At 41.0% G+C, this 15,194-nt stretch overlaps 1 protein-coding gene across 1 annotated transcript in view; it reads left to right on the plus strand.

Moving 5' to 3' along the window:
- The window catches only part of HEATR1 (HEAT repeat containing 1), a 35,360-nt gene that overhangs the window by 5,142 nt on the left and 15,024 nt on the right, over window positions 1-15,194 (plus strand). Inside the window, exons 6-23 of the mRNA XM_014529276.1 lie at window positions 26-166; window positions 1,170-1,381; window positions 1,518-1,651; window positions 2,502-2,604; window positions 3,420-3,530; window positions 3,895-4,012; window positions 5,233-5,340; window positions 5,582-5,677; window positions 6,065-6,153; window positions 6,802-7,013; window positions 7,341-7,462; window positions 8,075-8,266; window positions 9,844-10,027; window positions 10,168-10,304; window positions 11,181-11,373; window positions 12,458-12,627; window positions 12,955-13,113; window positions 14,744-14,986. Of these exons, the coding sequence (XP_014384762.1) occupies window positions 26-166; window positions 1,170-1,381; window positions 1,518-1,651; window positions 2,502-2,604; window positions 3,420-3,530; window positions 3,895-4,012; window positions 5,233-5,340; window positions 5,582-5,677; window positions 6,065-6,153; window positions 6,802-7,013; window positions 7,341-7,462; window positions 8,075-8,266; window positions 9,844-10,027; window positions 10,168-10,304; window positions 11,181-11,373; window positions 12,458-12,627; window positions 12,955-13,113; window positions 14,744-14,986 (2,724 nt within the window). The remainder of the gene's footprint in view (window positions 1-25; window positions 167-1,169; window positions 1,382-1,517; window positions 1,652-2,501; window positions 2,605-3,419; window positions 3,531-3,894; window positions 4,013-5,232; window positions 5,341-5,581; window positions 5,678-6,064; window positions 6,154-6,801; window positions 7,014-7,340; window positions 7,463-8,074; window positions 8,267-9,843; window positions 10,028-10,167; window positions 10,305-11,180; window positions 11,374-12,457; window positions 12,628-12,954; window positions 13,114-14,743; window positions 14,987-15,194) is intronic.

Genomic DNA, 15,194 nt, shown 5'->3' on the forward strand with positions numbered 1-15,194 from the left:
TGTTTTGTTTGTGCTTTTGTTCCAGGTTTTTGCTGAGTATCCTGGGAGTTCAGCTCAGTTGAGGGTTCTCTTAACTTTTTATGCTTCTACCATCGTGTCTGCCTTGGTGACTGCTGAGAACATATCGGACAATATAGTTGCTAAGCTATTTCCATATGTCCAAAAGGTCGGCCCTGCTCAAGTGTATAGCAGATTATTTTGTACTTGAAGGGATGTTCTTGCTTTTAAATGTTTAACTTGGACATAAATGTTCCAAAATAGACAGTTTCGGATGGTTGATGAGATTTAACTTTTAGGTAAAAAGATGACTTTTTTTTATGGTCTTAAAAACCAGAGTAGGATCTTAATTAGGGCTTCTTAAAAAATACATATTGGATATTTGGCCTTGCCAGTGTCTCCCAGATATACATATTCCATCTTTTTTTTTTTTAGTGTAAAACAACATAAATTTATTCTTTCGAAGTTCTGGAGGTTAGAAGTGTGAAATCAGGGTGTTGGCAGGGTTAGCTCCTGCTGGAAGCTCTGAAGGAGAATTGCAGGCCTCTCCCAGCTTCCAGCGTTACTGGCAGCCCTGGTGTTCCCTGCCTCGTGGTAGCATAACTCCAGTTTCTGCCCATCCTCACACGGTGGTCTTCCCTCCCATGTCTCTCCTCTTAGTAGTCATGTTACCTCACTGGGAAGAGAACAGGTTAGCGAATCTTTATGGCACAGGCTCTCATTGTGTTTACACTGACTCCCGCTTCTCAGTGTTTCTGCTTCCCAGTTGCCTTGGTGCCGCCACCATCCCAGCCCCTGGAGGTACTGCTTTCACTTCCCACCTTGTCCCAAGATCATTGTCTTCACTCAGACACCGGTTCTGATTGAAGTCTCCCTTTCAGGGGTGGGAATTTGCATATAAAGAAGAGCTCGTTGGCTCCTAGCAGGATGTGTGGCAGGTGTTTGAGTGGGAGACCCTCTGAGATCCCTCCTCTCGTCTGAGAGACTTGTCTTCTCTGTGTCCCTCAGGAAAGGGGTCAGCATCTTGATTTTTCACTTCTGAGGGGTGTGCATTAGGTAGTATTAATCTCCAGTTTATGGCATTTCTAATTTGTCAAGGTAAAGTGACATTTTAAGTAGACTAAAATAATATACAGTTCATTGTTTTTCCTTATATTTTAAAAAATATTTAGGGATTGAAATCATCTTTACCAGATTACAGAGCTGCAACGTATATGATAATATGTCAGATTTCTGTGAAAGTGACCATGGAAGATACCGTCGTCAATTCATTGGCCTCACAGATCATCAAAACATTGACGAAAACCCCCTCTTTGATCAAGGAGGGACTGGGTTGCCTGATAGTGCTGCTGCAGAGGCAGAAGCCAGATAGTCTAGGGAAAAAGTACGTACCCTTGAATTGAGAAATGATAATTAGATGTTTTTTTGACGTTACTTTAAATCTTTTTTTTTTTTAAGATAAATTGCTATTTATTGTGTAACTTGTTAAGTCAACACCTTATATACTTGTTTCTTCAAAGGCCATTTCCTCACTTGTGCAATGTTCCTGATCTTATTACAATACTGCATGGGATTTCTGAAACATACGACATCAGTCCTCTTCTGCGGTACATGCTTCCGCATCTGGTCGTCTCCATCATTAATCACGTTACAGGTACGTGGTTTCCATTTTATGTATCAGAACGTGTTTTCTAATATTTAATTCTCTTCAAATAGGAGCCATGCCTATGCTCAGACCTTTTCTTTTTAAATAGATTTTTATTCATTTCAGAGAGTCAGGGAGCGGGAGAGATAGAAACATCAGCGATGAGAGGGAATCATTTATTGGCTGCCTCCTGCACGCCCCCTACTGGAGATGGAGCCTGCAACCCGGGCATGTGCCTTGACTGAAAATTGAAGCGGGACCTCCTGATTCATAGGTCAACAGTCAACCGCTGAGCCATGTCAACCCGGCTAATTGTTTTATTTTATTATTATTAGTTGTTGTTAATCTTTTTCTGTGCCTAACTTATAAATTAAACTTTATCACAGGTATGTTTGTATAGAAAAAAAAACGTTGAATATATAGTGTTCGGTACCATTCAAGGTTTCAGGCATCCACTGGGGATCTTCAGACATAGTCACCATGGAAGGTTTAATGAGATCTAGGTTCAGGTCCCAACTTCAACTATTTGTAATGAGATCTGGAGAAAGACTATATTTTTTGGATTTCTGTTTCATTAAAGAGCTAGGCATGATCATCCTTTTCATAAAAGTACATAGAACTTCAGATAAAGGATAAATGAGGGTAGTTTAGATGCAGAAATGCTTTGAAAAATATAAATGACAAAATATGTGAAAGACAATTTTGAAAATGGATTTTTAAAATACCCCAAAAAAGTGAGTTTTAGTGTACATGTTTTAAAGTTATTCCTGTAGGACAGTTTCTGCTCTAAGTGAATATAATAGTATAAGCATGCAAAAATCATTTCCCCAATCAATTTTAACTTGTCATGTATATTAAGGAGAAGAAACTGAAGGGATGGATGGTCAAATCTACAGGAAACACTTGGAAGCTATACTTACACACATATCACTGAAGAACAACTTAGACCATTTGTTGGCTAGGTAAGTGGTTATTTCTAACATGCCTTTAATTTGTATTATCATAAGTATTTAGTCCAGTAATTGTGACAACAGAAAAAGTAATTTCTCTTGCTTATCTTTAGTGCTTATACCTGATCATGAAAAGTTAATAGTTAAGCTAAATTGGGGTTATAGCTTCATGTAAATTGTATCTGTTTAGTTTCCTAAACATAAAGGGACTAAAATGCCTGAAACAATTGGTATTCACCTAGAAGCTTCCTACTAAGGATTGGTATCAAGTGAAAGTTATTTCTTCCTTTTCTGTAAAAATAGTTCAGTTTCCCATTTCTTTTCTTGCTTAAAGGGCAGCTTGATACAGTGCAAAGAATGTAGGCATAGCGATGAGATGTGAACTTGAACCCTACCCCTGTTCTTCCCAGGAGAGTAGGGTAGGCAGTTCTGGAAGCCAGGCTGCCCAGATCTAGGTTTGCCCTTGTGTGACATGGGCCCGGTGCCCACGTGCTGGTGTGTCCTCATTCCTGCTCTTGCTCCCAGCACTGGCTTGTGAATGGAAGGGGAGTGTGCACGTAAAGTCGTTGGGAGCTTGGGCTCTGGAATCACACTAGGAGCTCACCTTTGAAAGGAACAGTGGGGCTCACCAGGGCAGTGGCTGTGTCTGGTCTTGTTTGACATCAGGCAGGGTATAGGGCTTATAGCCCTAGTGTTGTATCTGTGAAATAAGTAGTTTTCTACCTGGAGGTGATGAGAGTTAGAGATAATATTTCTAAACCACCTAGGACATGGTAGGTACTCACACAGTAACTCTCATGTCTGCTAATCCTGGCTTTGTTTTGCAGCCTTCTTTTTGAAGAGTATATTTCATATAATTCACAGGAAGAAATCGATCCTAATAAAGCATCTTTGCTTAATGAACAGTTTCTTCCACTTATCAGACTTTTAGAAAGCAAGTAAGTTGTGTGTCTTCGTGCCTCTTGTTTTGTTAATGTGTGCCTCTTGCTTCATTTTAATATAGTAAATGAGTTATAAAGACTCTGTCTTTTTTTTCCCCTTCAGGAAGGGACAGTATAGGATTTAAATATATTTCAAATATTAGAGGATAATTTTTTTATTGAGAGACTTTTTTTGTTGTAGTAAATCACAGGAACTAATTTGATCGATATCACTTGGTTTTACATATTCTAGCTGTTAAAGTTTTAGTCTCAATCGGTAATTCTAAAACTTTTATTTATGTCTTTGATACATATAGGGTACGTGTGGTTCATAACTTTGTATTATTTTTTATATGAATTAACTCTTTGAATTTCTTCTCAGATATCCTAGAACGTTAGACGTTGTCTTAGAGGAACACCTAAAGCAAATTACAGACCTAAAAAAACAAGAACTTTTTCACCAATTTATCTCTCTTTCTACAAGTGGAGGGAAGTACCAGGTGAGTTTTTCTTCAGAGGAATTGAGGCAGTTCGTGCTATATCTGTGTATTTGAAGAACTCAGGAGGAAATGGGCTATTTCACTCCTCTCTTTGGAGTGTTTTATGGAGAGATGAGATTTTACAGTTTTGCCTAGTTATTGAGGTAAGGCTGTGAGGCAGGGATTGAATACCAGGAGAAAAGTACCGGACTTGAACTGAATGTGGTACTTATTTCAGGAAACTTAGTGTTTGGAAATTCTATGTATGATGCTCAGTAGTAGTCACCAAAGGGTGGCCTCACTCAGGTTGTAGTGTTCTGACCTTTCCCCTCTGTCTGCACTTTCCATGTGGTGCAGTCACCCAGGGAGGCTAAGTCATTGATCAGAAAAAAGGAGGTGGACTTTTATTTCATGATCATGTTAGAACTTCAGAAGTTTTCTGGTGATTCATCCTAAATCTTTATACTAGAAGTTAAACATTTAAGCAGCTCTTATAATTAGCCTTGAAAATAAATATTATCAAGAGACATCATTGTTGGTTTTTCTCCCTCCTAATTAGACTTTCATCTTTCATTTTCAAATCTTAGCTTGGTATACAGATTTCTTTAGTCCAATTACATAAGTGAAGTAGGTTGTTACTAATTTGAGTGTTATTATTGTATCATTTAGAGGAATTGCATCTGTCTTCAGTGATCAGTTTTTTTAGTTTAATTTTCATTAAGGTGTTAATATAATAACTTACCTCAGGTGTTTTTCACTTTGGAATCTATAATAATAAAAGCATAATATGCTAATTAGACCAGACATCCTTCTGGATGTCCTTCCATCCTTCCTGATGAAGCCGGGGCTTCGAGGGAAGCCTGTGTCCCGGGTGCCAGAGGGAAGCCGGTGCTGGCAGCCGGGGGAAGGAAGGCCTACTCTTGCACGAATTTCGTGCATCAGGCCTCTAGTCATATATATAAAGTACACAAAATTACTTCATTGAGTTACTAAGTTAAACCTACTTTTAGACACAAGCATACAGGAAATCATAGCATTAACAACACACATTTTTTCATCTGTTATAAGCCATACCATGTTCTGGAGACCAAGGTTTTGCTTTCCTTTTTGGTTTCTGAAATTGGACAGTCGTTACTGAGTGTGTGGGGCAGTTTGGGGTGGTTTTCTCTGGTTTTTATTCTTGATCCTATGCTGCTAGGATTTAGTGGTGAATCATTTGGTAATTGTGGTGAATCCTTTAGTTTTTAGCAGATTCCAATACCTCCTTGGTGCTCAGTCTGAATCACCCACTCGCCCCTGTGAGACTTCTGGCCGTTAATCATCTGAAAAATATCATGAAAACATCAAAGGTTGGTGTCAAATAGCTTTCATTTGTGATGTTTTTATCCTTATGGTGAACTCATCTCAAAAGGCCTTTTCGAGATTGTCTGGTTCAAGGGCAGTGTGCCCAGGGTGTTTGCGTTTGCATTCAGGGCAGAGCCTGTTGTCCATGACTGTGTTCTGGAGCGCTTTCCACAAACCCAGCCTCCTTTCTGGTGTAAGTCTTACAAGGTTTTAGCAACAACTAAATATTTTTTTTCTCTTGCTCAGGAGAGTATCGATGAGTCTTTCATAAAAGAAGCTATTTTAACCCGATTAGGTGATGATAGTATAGACGTCGTTTTGTCGGCAATAAGTGCTTTTGAGGTGAGTGAATTTGTTGTTCATTGAAATGCACATTTTTTTGGTAAATATTTTCCTGCCCTTCTCACGTGATTCTCTGCTGTAGGCAGGAATATATTTGAAAATTATTCTTCCATTGTAAATTTGTTCTCTCGAGAGCACAGACGTAAGCCTGGTTGGGGAGAGCTCATGAGAGGCATGAGATTGCACTTTGTGAATTTTACCTTGGGGTTATGGGAGATTGGCTCGTGAATGCCACTTTTGAGAAATGGCTCTCATAGAATTTTAAAATTACCCTAGGATTCCTGGGAGATAAATTATTTGTAATTCATTATTTTCTGAAGTTCATTTAATAAGCACCGTATGTACTTGAAGCAAGTAAAAATTTATTCAGGATATTTCTTTCCCTAGATTTTCAAGAGCCACTTTAGTCCAGAAGTGACTGTTTCAAATCTTCTGAATCTCTTTCAAAGAGCAGAACTTTCAAAAAATAGGGCATGGTATGTATTCCTTTCTCCTCATACACTTTTGAATTGGTGAAATTCTTTTCTTTCTTTTTTTTTTTTTAATATATTTTTATTGATTTCAGAAAAGTAGGGACAGGGAAGGAGAGATAGAAACATCAGTGATGAGAGAGAATCATTGGCTGCCTCCTGCATGCCCCCTACTGGTGATCGAGCCCACAACCCGCGCATGTGCCGTAACTGGGAATGGAACTGTGACCTCTGGTTCATGCGTTGATGCTCAACCACTAAGCTCCTTAGAGAAAGAGAACGTATTTGCAGGGTTTTGTATCCATGGTATTTAATTCTTAGCACGTAGTATGTGTTCAGAGAATTTTTGAACTCATGAATGAATTTCCGATTTCTAGTGGAGATAAGATATATATATGTATTGTGATAAGTTTTATGTTATATCAACCTAATGTGATTTCTCCAAAAAAAAAAAGGCTTGACAGTTAGTTTAAAATTACTGTCCCAAATAATTCCTTTATTAGCATGGATTTTAAGTGATCATCCTGGTGTTTCTGAATAACGTATTTTATGTGGAGATGAGGATGTCACTGGAGCTGGAACAGTGTAATGATTTTTTGCTGAATTGAAGTCTCTAAGGTGTCTCTGAGCCAAACGTGCTTTTATATGTTTTAGGTATGAGGTCCTTGAGGTGGCAGCAGACATACTGATTAAAGAAGAGACGCTGAGTGGAAACGATGAGTTGGCAAACCAGGTGGTGGTGCATCTGCTTCCATTCATGGTCGTTGACAGTGATGACCTGGAGTCGGCCGAGACGAAGCTCGCTATTTATTTATCCAAGTCAGGAATTTGCTCTCTGCACCCTGTGCTAAGAGGCTGGAAAGCAGGTGAGAAATTCAGTCGCTTTTTAGAAAAAATGAACAGATAACACTTTAAAAAGAAGATAAGTACAATTAAAAATTGGCCATACTTGTTATTTGAAATCATGTTTATTGTATGCCAGCAAGATTAAAAATTTTTTGCTGAGATAAAATATATACAATGAGAAAGAAACTGACTCACAAATTCAGAATTGTGTAAAAGGAAAAATAAAAAGCAAACCTTTTATAGGAAAATTGTAAAAATTTTTCCTTAGGCTCCTTACTCTACATGATTCTTTAGGTGAGTGTTGGTGGCATAAGGGCCCTGTGTTTAAATTTTTTTTTTTTTCACAGCTCTTGAAAATGTGATTAAAAGCACAAAATCCGGCAAACTAATTGGTATAGCAAATCAGAAGATGATTGAGTTGTTGGCTGACAATATAAATTCAGGGGATCCTTCTTCGGTGTTAAAGCTGGTATGTCTGCTGTTGAAGTTCATCGCCCAGATTTCATTCTTGTAATCTTATTTAATTTTCCGTATTTGCTTTACTGGATTCTTCTTTTTTTAATTTATTTTATTAATATAACTTTTACATTCTTGAGTAATTTGTTTTGCTCTAGACATATATAGTGTTGTATCATATATTCTGCAGATTGTTAAAAATCCTTAACATTTTATTAATTTATTTCATTGTGATTCCATATTGGACCAGAAAGAATAATACATACTTTTTCACTTCCTTTTTTCCCCTCTCATTTAAAATATTAAAGTTATATTTTTGTTAAAATAGCAAAATATCTAAAGGAGGAGAAAATTTCTTTTGATGTAGAAAATATACCTTTGTAAAGGTATTTGGATTTGTGATTTAAAAACATTTATCCAATTGGCAAGTACAGTTATGTTCATTATAATTTCTGGAATTTATTATTTTTATAATTACTTAGAAATTAGTACGTACTACTATTTTCACGCTTTATATTTGTCATCTGACTTGACATGCAAAACACAATTCCTAGGGTAGGCCTTAGGGAGAGAAAACTGGCGCAAACCAAGAGCGACCAGTAATGGACCCTGTCTGTCTTTGAAGGTGGAGGATTTAATCAGCGTTGGGGAAAAGGAGTCCTTTAGCCTGAAGCAGAAAGTGACTTTTCACGTGATCATGGCCGTGCTTGTCTCTTGCTGTTCATCTTCAAAAGGAACTCACTTTCCATTTGCGATAAGAGTCTTCAGTTTGCTGCAGAAAAAAATAAAGAAGCTGGAAAGTGTCATGACTGCAGTGGTAAGGAGGCGCGTGCCTGGGAAGCTGTGTGATGAGCGGAGCGGCAAGTGGCCGGGCCGTCAGGAGGCCCAGGTGCTGGCTGCTCGGGGCTGGAGAGAATGTGGAGCAGCCTTGGCAGCCGTAGAGAGTGGATCCGGTGCTCTCTTCCTTTTGCCGAAAATTCTAGATTTCAGGGTCGCAGTGTTGTGTCTGTGTCATCTTTACTGGGTAGTTAATTGGTTAAGCTGCACCGGACTGCCTTTAGTGGTGGTGAATTCACTGCATGTGTCTGTGCTTGAACAAAAGACTCCTGGTGCTCCGTTTACTGAAAATAGACCTGTGTTATATTAGACTTGGCTCTCACAGGCCTACTGCTGGCTGTCTCTGAGTGTTCCTACGTTACTAGTTTATATCTTTACTTAGTACCACATCTTGAGGTAATAGATTGTTTCTTTTGATATCTGCCCTAGACTGCAAGCCTCCAGCGTGCTTGGGTCTGGGGTGACCCTGTGCATTCCTACAGTGCTTGCTAGAACATTTTGGAACGGTTTGAGGCCTTGCCCTGCTGCATCCGGAGCAAGGTTATAGAAATTTCAGACAGTCAAAAACAAAAACACAAACAAAAAGCAAATAAAAACAAAGCACAAAACAACAACAAAAATAAATAATATCTTCCCTATATAATAGTATTTTGTTCATTGTCTTCCAAACGAATTACATCTTTTTCACATTGACAGGTACCCTTAGGATTTTGTAAGTTCTGGTCATGGCCACACATAGCTAAAGTTATGTAAACTGTAAAGGAATAAATCTTTACATTTGAAAAAGTTAGCCTAGGCAGGCCCTTTTTAACTTCTTTGTTATCTTTTGTAAAAGTGCTATGGCCTGGACTGTATTTGTTCTCAGTGCAAAAGGGTGGACAAATTGCGTGTTTTCGATATATGTAGGGACAGGTGATTTTCTGCTTCGTATTTAATGAAGCAGAAAATCACCTGAGAGTCATGAGCACCTTCTGGCCGTGGCAGCACATTGAGCCAAGAATTCACTGACAACTGTATCATGTGAGTCTGGCTTTGGACTGTTTTTGTCCAAGTTACTACTCTGCACGCGCCTGTATGCAGCCTCTTATCATTTTCCTGCACCTTTTTTCCTGCCTCCTTTTGGCATGTACAGTATAATTCCTAAAGACCGTAGCGGTTTGGTACTTGTTTAGAATCACCTGGCAGGGGTGGAGATGTTACCATGTATCGTCTTCAGGTTGGCAGTAAAAATGTGAAAGGAGAACAGTCCATTTACGGATCTCCTGGAAATGCAACTCCTCTTTCTGTTTAGAGAGGTGCCATCTCATAAACACAATTGATATGGACCACGTTTGTTTTTAGAGCTGGCACTTTAAGAAAATGTAGGTAAAGTGAGGCCATGGTTAACGCATTTCTGTCTTGTAAACATGTTAGACCTCTTTAAAAACCTGATTCAAGTTATTCTCACCTAAATTCACATACAGACCAAAGTTCCCATATTATTCAGCCGCATACATCACTGCAGTCCGCCTGTGGGCCTCTTTAAATCTGTGCTGTCTTTGTTTCTTGCCATTTCAGGAAGTGCCCCCGGAATGGCATGCTGAGCTGGTGCTGGACAGAGGGGTGCCAGTGCAGCTGTGGGCACATTACATCCAGCAGGTCCGCACTGCCCAGAGGATTGCCGTGGAGGACTCGGTGTTACTCCTGTTTTCGCTGAAAAACTTTATTCATGCACTGAAGGCGCCTAAATCTTTTCCTAAAGGTAGGACAAGGTGGGAATCTTTTGAATGTGATACCCTGGGGGACGGAATTCTTGGATCCACGACTGGGCTTGTGTTGAGTGAAAAGGCCCAGCAGCGTTCACATAAGTCACGCACGGTCTCTTTCATCACGTACGTGTAGGTGGCGTGTGGTGGAACCCTGACCGCCTGGAGGAAGACGGCAGAGACTACCTGCGCTTGCTCGTCGGGCTCTTCGAGATCATACTCAGTGGGGCCGACAGCACGCACTTCAGGGTGCTGATGAAGCTGTTCATGAAGGTGCGAGCCGCCTCTCAGGCTTACTCTTCCCTTTCGAGTAATGCAGATATTCTAGTTATGACCGTTTTGAGTGAAAGTGAAAGTAGACTTTTAAACAGCAAAGAGCATTTGATGGTAAACACTGGCCTTGCCAAGCAGCGCTGTGCTCAGGGCTCCAGTCAGGAGGTTTGACCGAGACTGACATTGCCGCCTGCCTCCCGGTGGGCGAGGCCTGGTCACATGTGTAATCAGTCTGCTTGGTGGGTTCATGCCATTGCCCACGAGAAATTGATGTTCAGAGAGGTGATTGAGTGTATTCAGAGTCACTCAGGGAAGAAACTTCGTCACAGCACCAGTGACCTCCGTGCTGCCTGGGCCAGAGGTCAGTGCTCTGTTCTCGTCTGCCTGCTTCCTGAGCAGCGTTTGACACAGTGGACAGTGTTCGCTCCGTCTTCGCAGGACTTCCTGACACCACTCTTTTCGCTGTTCTGCTTAGAGTACTCGATCGGTTTTTTGTTTGTTAAATGTGTTCAAGTGCAAGCTATAGCGAGTCCTCTGAATATCAGTCCTCTGAATTTATTTGCATACTTCCCAGTTTGCTAAACTACCAAGTGTAGAATAAGTAAGGGGAAGTGGCTAGACAAAGCAAAATACTGTAATAAAGTTTTTGGGGTTTTTTTTCTATAATTGTACACTAGGGAAAGGGACTAGGAACCAACCTATATTAAGTAAAATTTAAACTTCACTGTTCTGTTTTTTTAATTTAGGTACATCTAGAAGATGTTTCTCAGTTATGGGGTTTTTTTCTATAATTGTACACTAGGGAAAAGGACTAGAAACCAACCTATATTTAGTAGAATTTAAACTTCACTGGTTTTTGTTGTTGTTTTAATTTAGGTACATCTAGAAGATGTTTCTCAGTTATTCAAGTTCCTTTCTGTTGTGTGGACCTATGGGTCTAGCCTTTCAAATCCACTGAGCTGCCGCGTGAAGACAGCGCTACAGACTCAGGCCCTGTACATGGGCTGTGCAGTGCTGGCCTCGCAAAAGCCCCAGAGCAAAGCCCAGCTGGCCTCCATGTCTTCCCCAGGTACTTCTGGGGCGTTGTCGCATCCTGTTGTGACTGCGCTTCAGCCTTCTCTGTGGGTGGTCCATGTGGGTTGTAGTTTGGAGAATTCCTTTTTTGTAGATTTTCCGGGGCGTTGTCACCTCCTGTTGTGGCTGCGCTTCAGCCTTCTCTGTGGGTGGTACATGTGGGTTGTCGTTTGGAGAATTCCTTCTTTATAGATTTTGCATGTTACCCCACCCCCCTCAACTAAATAAGCTATCTGTTTACTTCTAAGTATTGCTTTTAAGTTACAAAGGTCAATTGCAAAATCTCACTAAAACAAATGATAGAAGTGATAGGTGATGAATCCAAACCATCATAATATAATTCAGTATTGAACTAAAATTTCTGCATTGAAAAGTGAAGTTTGCCCTAGCTGGTGTTGCTCAGTGGATAGAGCATCAGCCTGCGGACTGAAGGTCCTGGGTTCAATTCTGGCAAAGGGCAAGTAAAGTCACAATAAACATCAATTCAGGACAAAATCAGCCCTAGCTGGTGTTGCTCAGTAGATAGAGCATTGGCCTGCGGACTGAAGGTCCCGGGTTCAATTCCGGCAAAGGACAAGTAAAGTCACAATAAACATCAATTCAGGACAAAATCTTTGTAAAGCACGATGCACTGATGGGCAACTTCCTCCACACAATTGTAGAAGGATGTGTGTACAGGGGTGTTTGCAGCGGTTTTAATGCAAAAAGTCTAGAAATCTAAACTTTCTCCAGTGAGGTACTAGTTTTAAACATACGGAAAATCAGGGAAGACCTGTACAATTTAAAAAGAATGGTTTAATTTAGTTTTGTGTGGAAAACACTCCCAGAATGTTTTGAGGTGCGACAGCAGTTCCTGCAGAACAGTGTATCGACACTATGCTCTCATTTGTGTACTTTCCAAAGAATTTACCAGCACCTGTCTAACATTTTTCTAGAATACCAGATACAGTGAATGGTCTTCGGAGAGGGAGTGTGAGTTGGGAGTAAAACTTCTCATCATGTACTCCGGGGTACTATTTAAATTTTATACTGTTTTCTGTCTTTAAATTGTTATTTACATTTTTTCCCTTTGGTTTCAGTAGTGGCATCTCTTCTTCTTAACCTGGGGAGCCCCATAAAGGAAGTCCGGAGGGCGGCCGTTCACTGTCTGCAGGCCCTTGGGGGCGTGGCCTCCCAGTTCCACCTGGTGATAGAGCACGTGACTCCCAAAGCAGAAGAGGTCACCTCAGATGCCTCCTACGTCATCCAGGTAGCTCATCCGCACAGGAGGCTGCGTGTGCGCGCACATTGTGTCCACCTGAGTGGTTTCCTTGTTCTTGACTTGCTTTGTAAGGATTTTGAGTTTAGTCTCTGAATTTAGAAACTGATGTGTCAATATTTGCACATCTTCCTCCCCCATTTTTTAAAGATAGCTGCTAGAAGACAAGTGCCTGGCTTTTGAGAGTAAGCGAAGGGGCACCAGTGTCTTTTCCTGTTAAGGTTTCAGGGGAAATGAAAAATGACCCTCCATAATTAGTACATTTAACCTTTATAGTTCCTTAACTCTTCTTTTCCAATTTTCTTATTGGTTCCCTAGGATTTGGCTACTTTGTTTGAGGAACTACAGAGAGAGAAAAAACTGAAAACTCACCAGAAGTTGTCTGAAACTTTGAAAAACCTGCTTTACTGTGTATCTAGTTGCCCATCTTATGTTGCAAAAGATCTGCTGAAAGTGCTTCAGGGGGTCAACAGTGAGGTGAGTGCAGTGAGTGGACCGGATGCCATGGGGTGTCACGGCAGGTCACCGTAACACGCCTGCACCGGCGAGGCCGGCAGAGTCACATGCACGCCTTCAGAATGAACGTTTTCTTACTAATTTGGGGAGGGAAGCATCGTGGTGGAGAAAAATACATGGGAAACCAAAAGCACATGTTGGTGCGTTTCTTCCCGTTTTAAAGTTGTGTGTTATCCCTGTCTAATCACCGACTTGATTTTAAATGAGCTTTAAAATCACATGGGGAAACCACAGGAGGTGGGCGCTGCAGAAAAACTTGGGTTGGGTCTGTGCTTCCGGTGAAAATCCTCCACGAGGTGATATATTCAGACATTCCAAGCCATTTGCTCACTTTTTAAAGTTGTACACTTTCTGGGGTGGAAATCCACAGCTTCCATTATGTTGTCAAGGAAACCTGTGGTACAGAAGCGGGGTTCCAGGGCCTTCCTGATGCCGGGGTGTGCTGCTCTCGCCACTCCCTCGTCCTCGTGGCCAAGTGCCTGTGCTCCCCCAGCTCCGGGCTGACTGCAGGTGGAGACGTACTAACGGGTGGAATAGTACATCTGACTGTGTTTTCCTGGTGGGAGCAAACATGGCATTTATCAGCTCTGTGTCATCCCGGGTGTAGTTTAAACAGGAATTGACCATCTTACTCTATAAAGAACCAAGTAGTGAAAATTTAGGCCCCGCAGGGCATACAGTCTCATACAGCTGCTCACCTCTGCCTTCTGTTGCTGTGGTAGTTTCCAAACCATTTGCTCACTTTTTAAAGTTGTACACTTTCCGGGTGGAAATCCACAGCTTCCATTATGTTGTCAAGGAAACCTGTGGTACAGAAGCGGGGTTCCAGGGCCTTGTTGACGTGACGGGGTGTGCTGCTCTCGCCACTCCCTCGTCCTCGTGTCCAAGTGCCTGTGCTTCCCCAGCTCCGGGCTGACTGCAGGTGGAGACGTACTAACGGGTGGAATAGTACATCTGACTGTGTTTTCCTGGTGGGAGCAAACATGGCATTTATCAGCTCTGTGTCATCCCGGGTGTAGTTTAAACAGGAATTGACCATCTTACTCTATAAAGAACCAAGTAGTGAAAATTTAGGCCCCGCAGGGCATACAGTCTCATATAGCTGCTCAGCTCTGCCTTCTGTGGCGGTGGTGGTGGAGACAGTATGTGAGCAGATGGGCCCAGTAGCCATATTTTGCTGGCATTAGTTAAAGCCTTCACGTACATAATTTGCATTAATATTAATTATACCAAGCTGGAAACACTTAGGGAAAGGTGTAGTGTTTTAGAAAAAGCTAAAATTAATGTTTATAATCTAAAACTTCAGTTTTGTTTGTATTTCCTGTTTTCAGAAAGTCTTCGGACACTCAGGTTTCTCCATTGATCCCTGAAGGGTAGAGCTTTTTGACCATTCATTGTAGACTAAGCTATAGAAGGGACCTGAATACTTAATTGGGTTAACAGTCATCCCATGTCCCAGAGGACATCATTATTGGGGGGTTTTCTCCAGGCTAAGCTCCCAGTCTTCCAACAGGATGTCTTTGCAGACTTTTGTTAAAGAAAACATGTACCAGTGTGGTAACTGTTTACTAATCAACTTTCCACACTTCAGATGGTGCTTGCTCAGCTGTTGCCTATGGCTGAGCAACTGCTAGAAAAGATCCACAAGGAGCCCTCGGCTGTCCTGAAAGACGAGGCCACTGTCTTGCATCTCATCTTGGGAAAATATAATGAATATTCAGCTTCTCTGTTACATAAGGACCCAAAGAGTTTAGATATATTCATAAAAGCTGTGCACACCACGGAGGAACTTTTTACGGGCATGCCATCCGTTCAGATTACAGCCCTCGAAAAGGTCAGTGACTTCTTTCAGAAACGAAAGCACATTCAAGCTTATAAAAATGTGTGATGTTTTACTTGGAGAAGATGAAGTGGACTGGACATGTTTTAAAGGAATATGATTTATTTGACCCACTTGGCAAAACAGTGATGTACATGGGTCATTAAAAAGTATTGCATTTTAACTGACAAAATTGGGAACAATTTTACATTTGTAAGAGAAT

Source organism: Myotis brandtii, unplaced genomic scaffold (assembly GCF_000412655.1).
Source record: "Myotis brandtii unplaced genomic scaffold, ASM41265v1 scaffold679, whole genome shotgun sequence".
In the NCBI taxonomy this organism is placed as follows: Eukaryota; Metazoa; Chordata; class Mammalia; order Chiroptera; family Vespertilionidae; genus Myotis; species Myotis brandtii.